This window comes from Microtus ochrogaster, linkage group LG8 (genome assembly GCF_000317375.1).
Source record: "Microtus ochrogaster isolate Prairie Vole_2 linkage group LG8, MicOch1.0, whole genome shotgun sequence".
Lineage (NCBI taxonomy): Eukaryota > Metazoa > Chordata > Mammalia > Rodentia > Cricetidae > Microtus > Microtus ochrogaster.
Window position 1 is genome coordinate 20,964,276 of NC_022033.1, and position 17,721 is coordinate 20,981,996.

Sequence of the window (17,721 nt, forward strand, 5' to 3'; positions counted from 1 at the left end):
AGAGAGAGAGGAAGAAGAAGAAGAAGAAGAAGAAGAAGAAGAGGAAGAGGAGGAGGAGGAGGAGGAGAGAAGAGAAGAAAAGAAAAGAGAAGAAAAGAAAAGAAAAGAAAAGAAAAGAAAAAAATGTCATTGAAGATGTGAATGACTTGAGATGCACCTTTTGCCTGTGTCTCTGGTGCAGATGGGTTACAGGTTGTGCAGTGCTATAGAAGGCAGGGCAGGCACGCAAGAAAAGGTAAGGCCCGTGTGTCCTCAGAGGCAGAGAAGAGAGGGACTGAAAAGCAGAAGCATCTCTGGACAGGCCCCGCAAATGGGAAGAAGAGCAGTAAGGCAGAAGGCACCGGGCTAAGCTGGGATTGGGGCTTGAGAGGCCAGGTTGACCGCATCATCTACTGAGAGGAATTGCTTTGCACTGCCGCCAGGCTGTGTGTGAGGTGAGATGCTTTGGGAAACTCAACTCATTACCAAGGGTCCAGGAAAAGACATCTCAGAGCATATGTGTGACAGTGTCCTGACTTATCTGGAATTCTGTCTCGGCACGTCACAAGAGCAGTCAGGCTGTTTCTTTCTGTTCACAAGGGATGTATGTGTTTCAAGGGATGCCTCCTCCAGTCTTCTAGAACAGTAAGTAAGCATTGTGAGAACTAATGCATCAGATCCTCCCATGAAGCCAGGTCTCTTCCAAGCCCCCACCTATAGGTTAGTCAAGATTCTAGTTGGAAGTGGCAGAGATGATGCTCAAACATGCATAAGGCCTGAGGGCTTGAAAGTCTCTCGAGGTGCGTCCTTTGTTTTCTTAGAGCTTCTTCCATCTCTTCCCTTTGGTGGACTGGCATACTGGTTGCAAAGTTGGTTGCTTTATTCATAGCGTTTCTTATCGCTTTGTTAAAACACACGGCAGAGTGGCTCAGTGTGTGGTAACAAGAAAGGTAAGTGGAGCAGTTGTTCACACTGTGGAGAACCAGGAAACAGAGCAAGGCCAGAATCAGGGTGGACATAACTTCAAAGCCCTTCTGTTAGTGACCTACTTTCTTTGTTTTCCTTTTCTTTTTTTGTTCTTTTTGAGACAGGGTTTCTCTGTGTATCCTTCACTGTCCTGGAACTCTATTTGTGGACCAGGCTGGCCTTGAACTCCCAGAGATCTGCTTGCCTCCGCCTCCTTAGTGCCGGAATTAAAGGTAAACAATATCACCATCCGGCTTGCGACCTACTTTCTGCCAGCTGGGTCCCATCTCCAAAAGTAGTGATTCTTAACCTTCCTAATGCTCTTGAATATAATTCCTCATGTTGTGGTAATCCCCCCAATCATAAAATTATTTTCATTGATACTTCATAACTTTAATTTTGCTACTGCTATGACTCATAATGTAAATATCTGTGTTTTTCTATGGTCTTAGGCAACACCTGTGAAAGGGTCAAATCCCCAAAGAGTTGTGACCCACAGGTTGAGAACCACTGAAAAGCTGCCCTGATTTCTTGGGCTTTCTGCCTCACATTTCCTGAACTTCTTGCATATTTTTATTTCATTTATTTATTTTAGTTTTATAAGACAGGGTCTCATTTTAAAGCATTGGTTGTTCCAAATCTTACTATGTAGGTCAGGCTAGCCTTTAACTCTCAGAAATCCACCTGCCTCTATCTCCTCAGCACTGGGATTAAAGGTGTGTACTACCACACATGCTCTCTCTCTCTCCCTCTCTCTCTCTCACACACACACGTTTTATTATTGTGTGTGAGTGTGTGTGCTCAGGTGGGTGGAAACTAGTCATGCTGTAGTGGAGGTTAGACTACAGTGTGATGGAGTTAGTCTCCTTCATCCGCTATGTGGGTCCTGGAGTTCAAACTTTGGCGGTCATGCTTGGCTGCGATGCTTTCGCCTGCTGCACCATGTCATCAACACAGCGTTTAAACAAACTCTGTAGATAATTTGCTTTCTACCAAAATCTGAGAGTCACTGACTGTGTGCTTTCCAATCCCAAGCACACTTAGAGTGTGCAGCAAACTGAGCATTCCAGTTAAAGTTTCTCAGGCATTGCCTCAGAATCACAGCAAACAAAGGAATGGCTAACATCCTTCCTGGCGCATGCTCATCCCGTCACCTGATTCCGCTCTCTGCCATGAACCTTTTACAGAGTACCATGTGCCTTTCAAGCCTCCTTCTCTTCAGGCTTGCTTGGGATCCTCTTGCTTTTTTTATTCTCAGATTTGAATTACTAAATTAGAGGCTGGTGTGATGGCTCATACCTGTAGTCCCAGCTTTCAGGAGGCTGAGTCAGGAGGATTACCAAAAATTGGAGGCCAGCCTAGTCTACCTAGTTCCTTTCAGGACAGTCTTAGCTACAGAGTGAAAGCTGTCTAGAAACAAGAACAACAAAAAGGCAGCATTACTAAGGCAGAGAATGATTGTTGGGATCGTGTCTGATAGTCTCAGTGTTCAGACTGATTTGGGAAGACGGGAGTTTTGTTTTGAGACTAAAATTTAATATTTTTCTTAGGCTGGCCTTAGCTGTAATGTCAAATTTATAGTGTTTTTGAGAAATTGCTACATATTATTTTAAGATATAAGTAGGATCAGAGGTTAATTTTTAGGTGTTGACCTTCTTCACACACGAGGACCATAGACTACATGGGATAATATGTCTTTGAATGTGTTCTGTGGATCTGGCATTGTGCCAAGCTCTGAGGCCTCCAGATATGATCCCTTCCTTCAGAGGAGCACGCACAGAGCACTGACCAGTGTGGGATACTGAGGAAACCTGTCTCAAGAAGAAATGTAAATGTTATAGGAACTCTGCTGAAAAGCATCAGGAAATTTGAGGGGAAGTGACAGGCAAGAGAGGGCTGGGGAAAAGGCTCTGAATTCAGAAAATGGTGTGGACCTCTAGGGTAATCAGTCTGTGGTTCATTTGGCAAAGGTGAATGGTAAGAAGTAGCTAGCGTGTGACTGTGGGTCTTTTTGTATTCTTTTGTTTTGGTTTGGTTTTTTTTTTAAACTTTTTATTTATTTATTATGTATACAATATTCTGTCTGTGTGTATGTCTGCAGGCCAGAAGAGGGCACCAGACCCCATTACAGATGGTTGTGAGCCACCATGTGGTTGCTGGGAATCGAACTCAGGACCTTTGGAAGAGCAGGCAATGCTCTTAACCTCTGAGCCATCTCTCCAGCCCTTGGTTTGGTTTTTTGAGACAAGATTTCTCTGTGTAGTTTTGGAGCCTGTCCTGGAACTATCTGTAGCCTAAGCCGGCCTTGAACTCACAAGAGATCCGCCTGCCTCTGCCTCTCAAGTGCTGGGATTAAAGATGTGCACCACCAACACCTGGCTTTTGTATGACTACGTGTCTTAATTAAGATTTTATTGCTGTGAAGAGACACCATGACCACGGCAACTCTTATAAAGAAAACATTTAATTGGTGGTGGCTCATTTTCAGTTTCAGAGGTTCAGTCCATCACAATCATGAAGGGGAGCATGGCAGAGTGCAGGCAGACATGGTGGTGCTGCCTACATCTTGCAATCAACAGGAAGTTGACTGATGTCACACTAAGTGAAACTTGAGAAAGGAGGCCACAAAGCCCACCCCCACAGTGATATACTTTCTCCAACAGGGCCACAACTCCTAATAGAAAATTGGAGACCATTTTCTTTCAGACCACCACATCGTGTGATACAAAAGCAGAGGTTCTGATATGCTTTAGACTAGTTTAGGAATGGCTGTAGGTCAAGGCAGGCAGTGAAAGCTCAGCTACTGCTACACTGTCAGGCAGTATGTATTGATACCTGAAGAACCGAGCAGAGGAACGCCTCTCACAGGAAGACTGAATTCCAAAATGACTCTAAGAAAGTTGCCATCCTGGGAGGCCTGGGATAAGCCCTTCTCATGATGCTTGCTATTCTGGGATTTCTAGGCACCTGGCTGAATTGTGGAGAACTCTGAACATAGAACTGTCTAAAACAACCTGGGTCCTCTGGAGGCTCATGAGAAAGCTGCAGAAATGCCATGATGTGACCACCCACGAGAAGATGGCCTATGTGGCTGTTGCTGTAAGTCATTGCTCTGCCCCTTTGTCAGCTCAGGATGCTCCCCGAGGACTCCCTCATCCGGAGGGCCACCTTTTGTTCTCTTTTGAAGTTTGTTTCTAGTACTCATCTGTAAATCTATGAAATCTTTCATTGACTCTGACCTGGAAAGAGCTGGCGCGTGTGACAGTGTGATACAGTGTGACCATTCCTACTTCTAGCCTTAAAAACTACCTAAAGTAACCCAAACTTGTGAAAAAAGTTTAAAAATATAATAATATATAAGGTAGAAAACCCTTTAATTAAGGTTTAGAAAGCTTTCTATCTAAAGAATGTCTCAGGTCTTGTCAGCAATATATACTTTAGGACTTACCGGTCATGCATAGTCTTTGCCACACAATCTTTGGATTTAAAAAAAAATCTAAACCCAAGACAATGTTGTGTGCCTGTCATCCCAGCTACTCAGAAGGCTGAGGTAGGAACATCATTTGAGCTCAAGAGTCTAGGCAACAATTTTTTCAAAAGGAAAAACAACAAAACCTAACACTTATACAGACAAAAAAGAAATGAAATTTCTAGAAATACCTGTGCATGTGTATTTGATGCTTTCCCACCCAATTTTCCTTTGAAAACAGCACTTTTTAAAAAAAAATTTTTATTTAACTTTATTTCATGTGAGTTGGTGTAAAGGTGTCAGATTCCCTGGGACTGGAGTTACAGACAGTTGTGAGCTGCCATGTGGGTACTGGGAATTGAACCCAGATCCTCTGAAAGAGGAGCCAGTGCTCTTAACCTCTGAGCCATCTCTCCACCTTATGCTCACTGCCAGACTATCCAGACAGTACAGGCTGCTGCAGACCTCTGGCCTTGGCCATGCAGAGACTGCTTCCTATTGGTACATATGCTTTTAGTTTTTGAGACAGCATCTCATGTAGGTCCAGGCTGACCTTGAACTAGTGATATAATGCAGGATGACTTTGAACCTACTTTGGCTCCCCAAAGTGCTGGGATTCCTTTCCCACCTGGCCTTCTGGAGGCTCTGCTTCTCTCCTCATCCCCACCCCTCCTACTTTTAGGTTCCTCTTTGTCTAGTCCAAGCTACTGTCATAGTATTTTAAGCTTCCAAATTTCTTTCAGTATTTCTAATTTGCTATTGTCTTTTATTCTCTTTTTTTATGAATGTGTGCTTTTTAAAAATTAAAAAATTAAGTGGGCTGTGATGTTGCATGCCATTAATCCCAGCATTCAGGAGGCAGAGGCAGGCGGATCTCTATAAATTCGAGGCCAGCCTGGTCTACAGAGTGAGTTCCAGGACAGCCAGGACTGTTACACAGAGAAACCCTGTCTCAAAAAAAAAATCTAAAATGTTATGTTAGTGTAGTTTTAGAAGTTAGGGCAAATACATGTATATTTCAGTCACACAAAGCAGATTGTGATATAGGAGGTATGGGAAGGACTTCACACTCTCATTTTCAACCAGCTCCCCATGATGCAGCGTTGCAGTGGGCGCACCTCGAGCAGCGGGCCTTTACATTTGTCTTACTGAAGGATGAGAGCATTTTATTAATACATTAATACAAAAATAGATACTTTTCTGAATTGTTATTTGTTATCTAATATGACAGATTGTATTGTAGTTTTGTTTTATTGTTTTTAGTTGTATCTAATAAAGTGTACTAATAGCTTCCAGTTATTATTTTTGGATGTCAGGTCTACTCACTGGACGCACACACACATACTCCCCCCTCTCTGTATGTGTATGTGTATGTGTATGTGTATGTGTATGTGTATGTGTGACTATGTATAATATGTGTGTGGTGCTAGGGATTGAAACAAGGGTCTACCACTTGCTAAGTATGTACTCTACTCTGAGCATGCCCCAGCTCACTTCCAATGGTCCCTTTACTCCTGTTCTCCCTTTCATACAATTACCATTGCCGTTCTGTCTGTGGACTAGTCATGACACAGAGTGGTAGAACCAACAGGCGCTCAATTCTTCCCCGTGCCTTTTTTACCACAGGCAACAGATGCCCTTTATGAGGTGCTTATGGGAAACAAGCTGCGAGAAGCTGCATTTCGACTCTTTCCTCAGCTTTTGATGACTCTGCTCATCCAGATTCACCACAGTGTCGGCCTCACCATGTCTGATGTCAGCATCCCAAGTGGCCTGTACGCAGGACAGGAAATACCAACGGAGGTCACACCTTTGTGGTATTGCTCATTGTGATTTCATTGATCTGAACACTTAAGAGTCCTGGGCACTGGAGTAGATACAAGGATAGATGTGGTCCTAACCGTGCGTGAACACTGGTCCACAATCCTTACACTAAAATGCTGAGGATCCCTCTGGCTTTTATTTGCTGCTTTTAGTTTTCTTGGTACCAGTGTTTCACTATCTAGGTGCCTGGCAGATAATATGTGATATTGTGCTGTCCCTTCCTTGACAGAGCAAGCAGAGACAAAACCAGTAAACCAGCCTCCCAAACTGGATTGATCCAGTGAAACAATTCCTTATTTCTGGGATATTGCTTGGAGAGGTTTTTCAGCTCCTCAGTAAGGTCTTGGTAGAGATTTGTAGCGCTGCTGACACACAGATCTTTAGGGAGGAAATACCATCCCATGGGATTTTAGGGCCAGGCTAAGTGTCAGTTTGTCCCATGTGTAGTTCTCATGCACCTGTTTAATGAGCTGCCGCCCTGGACCAATGCACGGTTCTGTGCCTTGGTTTCCTCTTCTGCAACTGAGGAGACTGGAGCGGGTTATCTCCGGGAACCTTTCCAGCTCTACCATGCTCTTGAAGCTGTGTGTGGAAGAGCTTCTCAAGAAGTACTTTGTAAGTTGCGCTGGTAAATTTTATGGGGAAGTGTAAATTGCATCTTTTTCCTTTCTCTTTTTGAATCTCAGTTTCGTGTCCTGCAAGTCAGCCTCAAACTCACTTTGTAGTTTAGGTTGACCTTGAACTACTGATTCCTAGCTCCTAAATGCTGGAGGCCCAGGCATGTCCTACCATGTCTGATTTCTGAAGTGATGGTGATCAAACCAGAGCTTAGAGCATGATAGGCAGATGTTCTACCAACTGAGCCAAATACCTAGCCTTAAATTTTACCTCAAAATTTTATTAAATCAATGGATTAGGCTGGAGAGATGGTTTAGAGGTTAAGGGCACTTGCTGGTCTTGTAGAGGATCCAGGTTCATTTCTACATGACAGCTTATAACCGTCTGTAACTCCAGTTCTAGAGGATCAAACACCCTCTCTTCTGACCTCCATGGGCACTGCACGTGGTGTACAAAAATGCAGGCTAACTCATACTCAGAAAATTAATCTTTTTTTAATGCAATGGATATCCATTTAGCATCCCAAATCAGTTCTGAATCATAGATCTCCTGCCAAACTCCTTGAGGAAGAAAATCAAGTTAAATTTCTTTATGCTGAGAATGTATATGGAAGGCCTTTCCAGATATTAGAGCATGAAGCACCTTTAAGAACTCTAGAAAGGGATGGATTACAGTACAGCCACTGGCCCATCCCAGTGACTAGCAGGCCTATTCTCTCCATCCATGCTTGTTTTTGCTCAACTTAGCTTCGCCATACAAGCTACAAAGACTCTCCTCCTCAGAACATTGTGCTGGCAGGAATTCAGCATCATGGAAAAGAATGATGGATGGACCCTTCTGAGGGGAGAATGCCATCTTCAGGGAGTATTCCTGCTTGCCAAGTAAGACTTCCCTATTCTAATGTATTCATTCTCTCCAGAAAGCAGAATTGTTGTGTTTTCTCCTTTAAAAATACCACAGTAACTAAAATGGTAACCAAATATACAATAGCTGTAATTTTTTTGAAGCAGGGTCTCACTGTGTCCCCGGCCTGGAACTCTTCCTCTCTCTAGACCAGGCTGGCCTCAGACTCACAGCCGTTCTCCTTCCTCTGCCTCCCAAGTGTTGAGATTAAAGGTGTGCACCATCAGGCCTAGCTATAGTATCTATAAATTAACCAGGACAAAATTTTAAAAGTCTTGGCCCTGGCATGCTTCCTGAATACCTAAAGCAGGGCTAAAAGCTTTGGAGGGCTGACCCTGGGAAATGCCGTCTGGGTGGGCATATGTCTGAGTTATCTGTTGGTCTCTTTTACAGTGCCTTGCTGGAAAGAAGCCACCTCTTTGCGTGTAAGACCATGTACTTGTTGGTCCCTTTGATTAACCGAGGGAATGATAAACACAAGCTCACATCTGCAGGCTTTTTTGTGGAGGTAAGAGTCCTGTAGGTACTAGATTCAGGAAGCCCAGAAAGCAGTAGAACCTCTTTCCTAAACTATTCAACTCTGGGACAGGCTGGGGTCCATTCTGTGTATGCCACAGAGGCTTTCTTTAGACTCAAGTCTTTGGAAATCCTCTCTCTCACCATTTGTCAGCATTCCTGTGTTCCTGCTCCCAGCGTCTCTCTGTACTGCGTGCAGCAGCTGGTGATTTCAAAGGAAAATGATGTATACATTGAAGTTGGTGGGAAGGTAGCTCCCGTCAAGGAAAAAGAGCTCCAAGGTCATTTCTTTCAGCTCCTAAGGAGTCCAGTGGCCAGGAGATTGCCCAGGTTATACTCCACTGTCCGCCTGAAAACCTGGCTGTATGATGAGAATAAGCTCTTCAAGATAATTGCACTGAGGGGACTACGCAACCTTGTCAGACACCGAGAGATGGTAAAAGGACCTTTGACCATAGATAAATAGATAATAGATACATAATAATAAATAAAAACAGAAATAGAACAACCCCAAAGATACCCAAGAAACTCAGGAAGGAGGAACTGGAAGTGCTGGGGCAGGAATGAATGGGGGAAGACCTTTCTCACTGTACATTCATCTACAGCGTTCTAATTTCATACCTAGAAGTTATGTGGAAACTATTAAAATTAAATAACATTAAAATTCCAAGTCACAAATATAATACTTCAAAACTTGCATTTTGTGGGGGAGGTGCACTTATTGTTACAACACAGTAGAAAATATTCAGCTGCCTGCTTGATGCCTTACACCATGCTGCCTTGTGCAGTACTTGGATGCTCCAGGATATTTCTCATCAAGACAAAGATCACTGTCATTCCTAATGAAAGTCTTCTGCATGTCTCATTAGAAAACTATGCTTCAGCTGGGCTGTGGTGGCATATGACTTTAATCAAAGCACTCGGGAAGTAGAGGCAGGAGGATCTCTGTGAGTTGGAGGCTAGGCCTGGTCTAGAGAACTAGTTCTAGGACAGCCAAGTCTACACAAAGAAACCCTGTCTCAAAAAAACAAAAACAAACAAACAAACAAACAAAAAAAGAAAGAAATAGAACTATGCCTCAGTCAGAAATAACCCTGAGGCTTTAATTTTGCCACCTGAGATGTATTTATTTTATATAAAAATACATACATATATGGAACAAAAATGACAAATACTAGTATATGCTAACTCTGGCTAATTGGATGCATGATCATTTGTTTACTGCATTGTATGTGTGTGTATATATATATATACATACATATATATAATTTATTTATCTAAAAAATTATCTTTTCTCATTTTACATACCAATCCCTGTTCCTGCTCCCTGTTCTCCTCCCGCTTCCTCCACCTTCCCCATCCCACCCCCATCCTACCTCCCATCCACTCCTCTGGTCCTGCCTCAAAGCAATGTGCTAGACTTTGTTGACTCCCATGGGAAGAATATATATTTTTTAAAACACATGTTTTAAAATCCTAAGATTGCTTCCTCGTAGGATTTAGAATGGGGAGGGATTTTTAAGGATCCCCAGTCAAACCCTGCTGATCCTACCAAGTAGTTTTTTGAGCCTATGTTTGAATAACTTCCATGCTGGAAAGCTCACTGTGGCCTGAGCTGGCCATTCCACTTTTTCCTTTGTTGGAAAAGCTTTTCTTTAAAGTAAAGCTGAGGGTATACCCCTGGCCCTTCCCCACCTGGACCCCTCTGTTTATGAAGCAATTTACAGCAGCTCCTTCCCCTCTATATACCAGGCATGCCAATAGTAAGGAGATAGTTCTTATGCCCTCTCTACCATCAGAGTTACCAGAAAACCACCACAAGCACCGGGTTACTTAAGTCAGTGTGGGATCCTTCCATTTAGAATGAGATAATGTGCTATGGGAGAAGAGGTCATGGCTGCTTTTGGACACACAGAGAGAAGACATCAAAAGTGTGGTACCGTGCATCTTAGAAAGCTTACACGAGTCCGATGAGAGGATCGTTTTGTTGGCCATCCAGATACTCATGCAGCTTGTCAAGACACTAGACTCTACCACCTTGGCTTCCATGATGAAGATCCTGTTCTCCTTATTTGGTGATGTAAGACAACGAGAGAAAAGATTCTTCCCTAGTGGGTGGGCACCTACCAGCTGGTAGATTTTGAGATTATAATAAGGTCATTTTATTTTACCCTCATAATGGAATTTTTCTCATTTATAGAGGCCCTTTAGATCTTCTTCTTCAAGACCCTTCCAGATAATCTGTGATGTTCCTCTTTTTGGACTGATTTTTAAGTTTTTCAAACTTAAAAAATCTTGAGATACAGCAGGGTGGTGTTGGCACATGCCTTTAATACCCGTACTCAGGAGGCAGAAGCAGGCAAATCTCAGAGTTCAAGGCCAGCCTGGTCCAGAATGAACAGGGCTACACAGAGAAACCCTGTTTCAAAACAAAACAAAACAGCCTAAAATTTGAGACATATAGATTTACCAAGGCTTTACCTTGCTCTGTGGGTGGGGGAAAAGTTGTGTAGGCTGAGGAATAGTAAGAAATGGATCACAAGAGAAAAAGAGAAAGAAATGGGTCAAAATGATGGACTGTACTTATATCCTTGTCCCAAATCACAAAGATTTTTCTAAAAGAAACACATAAAGCACATTGACCTGAATCCTTAGTATATGCTCGTTAGGGTTTTGAATTTTAGCAAAAAAGTGTGTGAGTGATTAATACCAGGATTGAATACAAGCATTTTCAGCAGCAGGTGGAACTACCTATTTGTTGCTTGTACAGTTCAGAAACAAGAGTATCAACCACAGGTCTTGCTATCTCCCTGTATAGTTGATATTTCCATGCGGCTAGATAGCTCCATGTTGAGATTGATGTGCCAGACTCCCCACAGTTCCTATAAACTAGTATGAGCATGTTCAGTGAGCTGTTTCCTTGTGAATCCTCCATTCTTAGGTGAGGCATGGCATCCATCGCTTCTCCATGACTCTCTTTGGAGCCTCAGTAAAGGCTGTGAAATGCACAGATAAGAAGTGTGTGGAGAACCACGTCCTGGAAAGCTTGGTCCCACTACTGCTGTTTTCTCAGGATGACAATGATGAAATAGCTAAGGTAATGCCGGTCTCTTTTCAGCCGTGAATAACTGAGTTCAGATCTAGCTCTGCAAATAGTGTTTATCTCCTCGAGGACACAGACTGCAGTCACATTCTTATCCCTTACGTCCTCTGACACAAAACTACATTTCAGTCATTTTCCTGAGCAAATTACGGGAAATCAAACTCTTAATTTCTGTGTAGCAAAATAAGGTGTTTGTGGGGGAGAAACTGTGTATTATCACCTTGTAGCCTAGCACAGAGCACGAAATATAATGCTCAACTCAACAAACTCTGAGTTAATGACAAACGTGTTCTTTTCTTTCAATGACTACCCCATGGTCTGGAGACATGGAATGTGTTGGAGTTAAGTTAGAGAGTAACCTTTCTGGACCAACTGGAGTCTTTATTTCTCCTAAGCCTTCCAAGGGTTTTGCTGTAAGAATTGTGGTTTTTCAGTTAAGCCACCTAGCATTAACTGTGTCTGTTCAGACTGGGAATAATGGCATATATTTGTAATCGCAGCTACTTGGGAGGCCGAGGCTGGAGGCTTTCAAGTTCAAGGCCAGTGTGGGTAACCTAAAAGAGTAAGGCTGACAAGATGGCTCAGGAGGTAAAGGTACTTGCTGCCAAGCCCGACTGGAAAGAGAGGAACTGATTCCTACAAACACACATGGAGACAGGGAGACAGGGAGACAGGGAGACAGGGAGACAGGGAGACAGGGAGACAGGGAGACAGACAGATAGACAGATAGACAGACAGACAGACAGACAGATAGATAGATGGATGATAGATGTAATTAAAATTTTTAAATAAAAATGGAGTGAAAGGGCTGGAAATGTAGCTAAGTGGTAGAGTGCTTGCCTATCCCATGTGAGATCCTGGATTCAACCCTCAGTACAGTAACACACACACAGTATAAGCTTACTCAGTCCATCATGCTAACTATGATCACCGGTTCTGTCATTCCAGAGAGGAAAGTTTAGACCACAAGGATTCAGAAAGCATTCTGGAGCTCTGTCTTTGTGTTTCCCCATACAGAAATGAAAGTCAGAGATGGTGGTGAACACCTTTACTTCCAGTACTTGGGAGCCGAGGCAGGCAGATCTCTATGAGTTTGAGGCCAGCCTGGTCTATTGACCAAGTTCCAGGACAGCCAGGGCTACATAGTGAGACCCTGTCTTGGGGGAGGGGAGAGAAGAAAAGCTTAGAAACAGGAAGTAATATCTATGTGGGCCCTCATTTCTTGTGTGAAAAGGTCTATAGCTCTGTAGCCTTAGATTAGAAACACTTCAGATGTCTGTACGTATAGCTCAGATGTTGTCAACCAGCTGATGGGAAGCATATCTTTGGGGCTCACATGCAGGTGGTACATTGATACCTCCCCCCAATCTGCCATCTTTTGGCAATCAGAAAAGGCCTAGAGCCACCAAGGCTCTGAGTTTACTTTCCTGCAAACTTGAATAACTTCTAGCCAAGTCAAGTTCTTCAGAGAAGAGTCTGAGCAAAGAGGTGAGTGTTAGACAGGGTTAGGACAGAACCAAAGAAATGTAACAAGTAAGTCATGCACCTGTGCCAGCTGAAGCCCCCAAGACCTGTCATCCAAACTTTAGTCATTTCTGAAGGAAGGAATTCCTTCCCTTCCTTTCCCTCACCTCTCTTTTGTGTTTTTTGTTTTGGGATACGGTCTGTAGTAGCTCAAGCTGATCTTAAACTCACTTTGTAGTCAAGGCTTGATCCTGGATGGATCTGATTGTTCTGCCTGTTTCCTAAGTGCTGGGACTATAGGTGTGTGCCATCAATGTCTGGCTCATCTGTGTGAATGTGATTGTGTGTGTGTGTTTAAGACAGTCTCACCATGTAGGCCAGCCTGGCCTTGAACTTGCTGTCCTTTTGGCCTTTGCCTTCCAAGTGCTGAGATTATAGTTGTGCACCACCACACTGAGTTTATTTTTCATGTTTTAAACTTTATGTTGTGTATTTCCATAAACCTCTCAACATATTTGCTTATCACTGTATTTATGATATTTTATTATAAGAGTGTAGATGATTTCTTTTCAGTGTTATGTGGAACTACATCATTTAATCTAAAATTTACCCCATTCTCCTATTCCAGACACTTAGACTGTGTGGTTTTCATGGTTATAATTCTGCAACCAGCACTTTAGTGTATGCATGTGAGAATTTCTGAAGGGCGTAAAACCCTAGCGTGGGTATTTGGGTTAGATACTGCCTATCTACAAATTGCTACACAAAGAAGCTGAACTAATTCTTATCAATCCTCAAAGGGTTTGGTTTTTGTCATTGCTTTTGTTTGGAGACAAAGTGTCATGTGTAACCCTAGATGGCCTAGAACTGGCTGTGTAGACCAGGCTGGCCTCTAACTCAGAGATCTGCCCACTTGCCCTATCTCCTAAGTGTTGTGATTAAAGACACGCACCATCTTAAGAGGATATTTATGGCCCAAATATCTAGTGGACCGAGCACGACAGCTAGAGAAGAATCCCACCTGCGCAATGAATCCTGTCTAGAGCCTGGGCTACGTAAGGTGTATCTTACCTGCGTACCACATCTGCTAGTTCTCACTCTACAGAGACCAGTGGTTTCCACATCCTTGTTGGCACCCTGCCGGCTTATGAGTCCTTTAGGGTCTTCAGGAGGAAAGCAAAATACCACCAGCTCATTCCCTTTCCTCACCTCACTCAGAGTAATTCTGAAATTACTGGCTTTTTACATTAGACTTTGGTGTCAGTTTTCCTAAAGAAAGTTTACCTCAGTTAAAAACTGTCTGAAAATGCTGACCTGTTATATTCTTGCCCCCACAGGAGAGTAGACGAGTCCTGACTCTATGTGCCCAGTTCCTGAAATGGAAGCTGCCCCGGGAAGTGTACTGCAAAGATCCCTTATACATCAAACCGAATGAAGTTAGAAGGGTCTGCAAATTCTTTGTATGTGAGAAGTAGTGACCCTGTTTCCTCTGCTAGCTTTTAGTGGAGACACATGACATGTGGGAAACATTTCCCACGCTATCCCTTCACAGCAGTAGTTATGCTCCATGTTCAAGAGGTAGATCTCTTTTCTATAGTTCTGATTAGTCAAAAACACACGTTTTTATGTGTATGTGCACACACACTGAGTGTGCCACAGTGTGCAAGTGGAGGTCAGTGGACAACTTCCAGGAGTCAGTCCTTGCCTTCCCTGTGAGGGAGGGGCTTTCATTCCTGCTGCTGTGAGTCTCCTCCGTCTCCCATCTCACTGCAGGGATGCTGCAATTACACATCTGGCTTTTGTTATTTGGGTTCCAGGGATCAAACTTGAGTCCTCAGGCTTGCATAGCAAGCACTTTACCCACTGGGCCATTTCACCAGCCAACAAATTCACTACTGACACATTGCTTCACATGTGCAAAAGGCTGGTGTGGGGGCACACACCTGTAATAGTGCACTCAGGAGGCTGTCTGAGTGAGTTTGAGGGCAAGCTGAGCTATAGAGGAAGACCTTGTTTCATAATAGTAATAACAAAGTGACCGATAAACTAGAGAGCCCCACTAATAGCATCAGAAGCAATAAGGTCAGACTGATAATATATAGTAAACAATTTTTACTTGGGCTAGGCTTGGTGATGCACACCTTAATCCCGGCACTCAGAATGTGGAGGCAGATGGATTTCTGTAAGTTCAAGCCAAGCTGTTCCAGGGCAGCCAGACCTATATAATGAGACTTTGTTGAAGTAACAACAACAAATGTCCACATGAGATAAATTGAAATAATTATGCATTGTCTTCACGTCTCTAGCCCTTTGCTTGATATAGTGGATTGTCTTATTTTGCATTAGAGCATTAGTCCCTAAGTACGGACTGCTGTAGTACGTAGCCTTATAAGAAGAGGCAGCACCTTGCTCAGCCTAGATGTAGTAGTGAGGGCCTTGGACCTTCCCCAAAGCAATGTGCCTCACCCTCTCTGAGGGGTGGATGGGGAATGGGAGGGGAAAGCTAGAGGGAATGGGAGGAGGGGAGGAAGTGGGAACTGGGATTGGTATGTAAAATGAAAAAAAAATAGTTAAAAAAAACATAAAATAAGAAGAGGACAGCATGTCACTAGCCCTGAGACCCAGATGCCATCTTCTTTTTACAAACCCAGCAGAGCCTGTATGATCCAGGGTAGCTTTAGAAGGGCCATGCATAGTTTTCTAGAAATGATTGTAATAGAACCACCTGGATCTCATATTGAACTTCTAAGAAACTAAAATAGAAACTCCAAGTGGAAACTAATATGTGCCAGGAAAAGACGCCTGCAAGTACTTAGAGCTGGGTTGATTAGGCAGGAAGGGCCGGTAGGGAAGTTAAAGCTCAAGGTGCATTTAGAGGGGAGAAGACAGAGGTGCAGAGAAGCCAGGGTGACTTTAAAGGTGTCATGGGCAGGTGTGCTCCGTGGGTATTCTGAGGAGTTAACTACTGGGGCTTCTATCATGGCAAAGCACTGTGACAGTCACTGTAGCAATTCAGGAACTGCCTACTCACCTGCTACTTTGTTATATACTCTTCCCATCAACTTAGGGAGAAAAAAGCAAGGGGAAAATAAACATCCTAGACCAAACCCTAATGTATTCCAGGGATCCAAAACTTCCCATCAGAAGAACAGCTGTCTTGTTTATAGGTAAAAGAAAACCCTTTCATTTGTATAGCTATCTTATCCCTTCCTATGTTGTGTCCAGTGTCCTGTCTTTTCTTTAAATAGAATGTATTGCAATCATATTCACCCCATAACCCCCTTATCCCTCACCCATTCCCATTGATCCCCTTCTTCCCAAATAGTCTCTCTCCTACTTTCATGTCTTGTATTTTCGTGACTCAATGAATTTACTTAGGGTTACCATAGGAGCATGGGTAAAGGGTTATTTATAGGAGCCTGGGTAACTTACAAGTGACTAACCCTGAGGAAAATGTTTCTTCCTTCACGTTGCCCCTCCCAGCAACCATTACCTGCCCGTAGGTCCTCAGGGAGGTATACAAACCCCTTTCCCCAGGAATCTTTGTAACTGCCTAGAAATCCTCAGGGTATGTGGGGACTCCTAAGTCCTTGGTGACAGAACGTCACTGGGCCCAGTCCTGTGCAGGCCATGACAGCTGCTTTGAGCTCGTGAATGTAATGTCTAGGAGATATTCTACAACACACCTGTTCCTTCCACTCATGCATCCCTTCAGCCCCCTCTTCTACAGTGTTACCTGAGCCCAGGGCTGGGAGACAGATGTCTCAGGGCTGACACCCAATAGTCTCTTATTCTCTGCACTCTGACCCTGAACTCATGGCAGTTCTCATGCCTGAGCTTCCCAAGTGCTGGGATTACAGGTGTGAGCCAGAATGCCTGGCTGGAGTTTGTTTTGAATATGCCTTATTAACAAAAAGCTAATTCTGCTATCTGCTTAGATTATTAAATAATAAAAATAAGATTTACCATCTTGTGTTTAGGGATCTTATCAAAGTATGTGGATCCCAGTGAGCTCAAGATGAAGGGTACTGACTGGATAGAGAATGGTAAGTAATGACATACTTGGATGTTGAGTTCACTGTTTTGGAAGGTATCTGGTTCTGTGACTACGGGCAGCCTCTGTAGCACAGCTGAGTCTGGCATCCAAAACTCTTGGCTTATGCAGCAGTAAAAGCACAAGTGACTATAATTCAATTAAATTTTGGTCTCATCTAAATCTAAGACCCCTTAGGAAGAATATGATCCTATCTGTCTGGAAACAGCTTTACTGACTGTCTAAGGGGGAATCCTAAATTTTGTCAGAAAGTAAAACCTTATCTTTCTAGAAATCTGTCTTAACAAATTATGGAGATGTCTCACATGAACCTCGGAGACTGCCCCACTGTCTAAGCAGCTGTGCTACAGAGTGTAGGACTTCGCATGGGGATGCTTTATAGCCATCAAGGCAACCATCAGAACTGTTTTTACAACGGTCAGTGGGTGAAACTTTCTGTAACTGTAGAGCTCTGCAGACTGAGCTCAAAGAGCTCTCAGGCCCATTTAAGAATAGTTGTGTAGAAGATATAGCTTACTGGTAGGATGTTTGTGTAATATGTGCAGATGTAGCTTGGCATTAGGGTTCAATCCCTAGCACTGGAGGGAAAGATAGTTGGGAAAGGTAAAGAAATGAAAATGCACATCCTTAATCCAAAATCGCTACTTTCATAACCAAATTAAAAATCTAAACAATTTGCTTTTTTAATTAAAACATTTTTATTTACATAGTATGTGTATGGAGGTAAGAGGATAAATTGCAGGAGTGACTCTTTTCCTCAGCCATGAGGTCATGGGGATAGACCTCAGCTCATCAGGCTTGGTGGCAAGTGCCTTTACCCACACA

At 43.2% G+C, this 17,721-nt stretch overlaps 1 protein-coding gene across 2 annotated transcripts in view; it reads left to right on the forward strand.

The window, feature by feature from the left end:
- Mroh8 (maestro heat like repeat family member 8) overlaps positions 1-17,721 on the forward strand; it is a 79,063-nt gene that overhangs the window by 57,808 nt on the left and 3,534 nt on the right. For both annotated transcript variants that reach the window (XM_005363024.2, XM_026787108.1), the window contains 10 exons: positions 3,909-4,044; positions 6,041-6,231; positions 7,603-7,737; positions 8,153-8,267; positions 8,571-8,711; positions 10,191-10,355; positions 11,217-11,372; positions 14,180-14,302; positions 15,910-16,009; positions 16,823-16,888. In XM_005363024.2, coding sequence (XP_005363081.1) covers positions 3,909-4,044; positions 6,041-6,231; positions 7,603-7,737; positions 8,153-8,267; positions 8,571-8,711; positions 10,191-10,355; positions 11,217-11,372; positions 14,180-14,302; positions 15,910-16,009; positions 16,823-16,888 — 1,328 coding nt within the window. The remainder of the gene's footprint in view (positions 1-3,908; positions 4,045-6,040; positions 6,232-7,602; positions 7,738-8,152; positions 8,268-8,570; positions 8,712-10,190; positions 10,356-11,216; positions 11,373-14,179; positions 14,303-15,909; positions 16,010-16,822; positions 16,889-17,721) is intronic.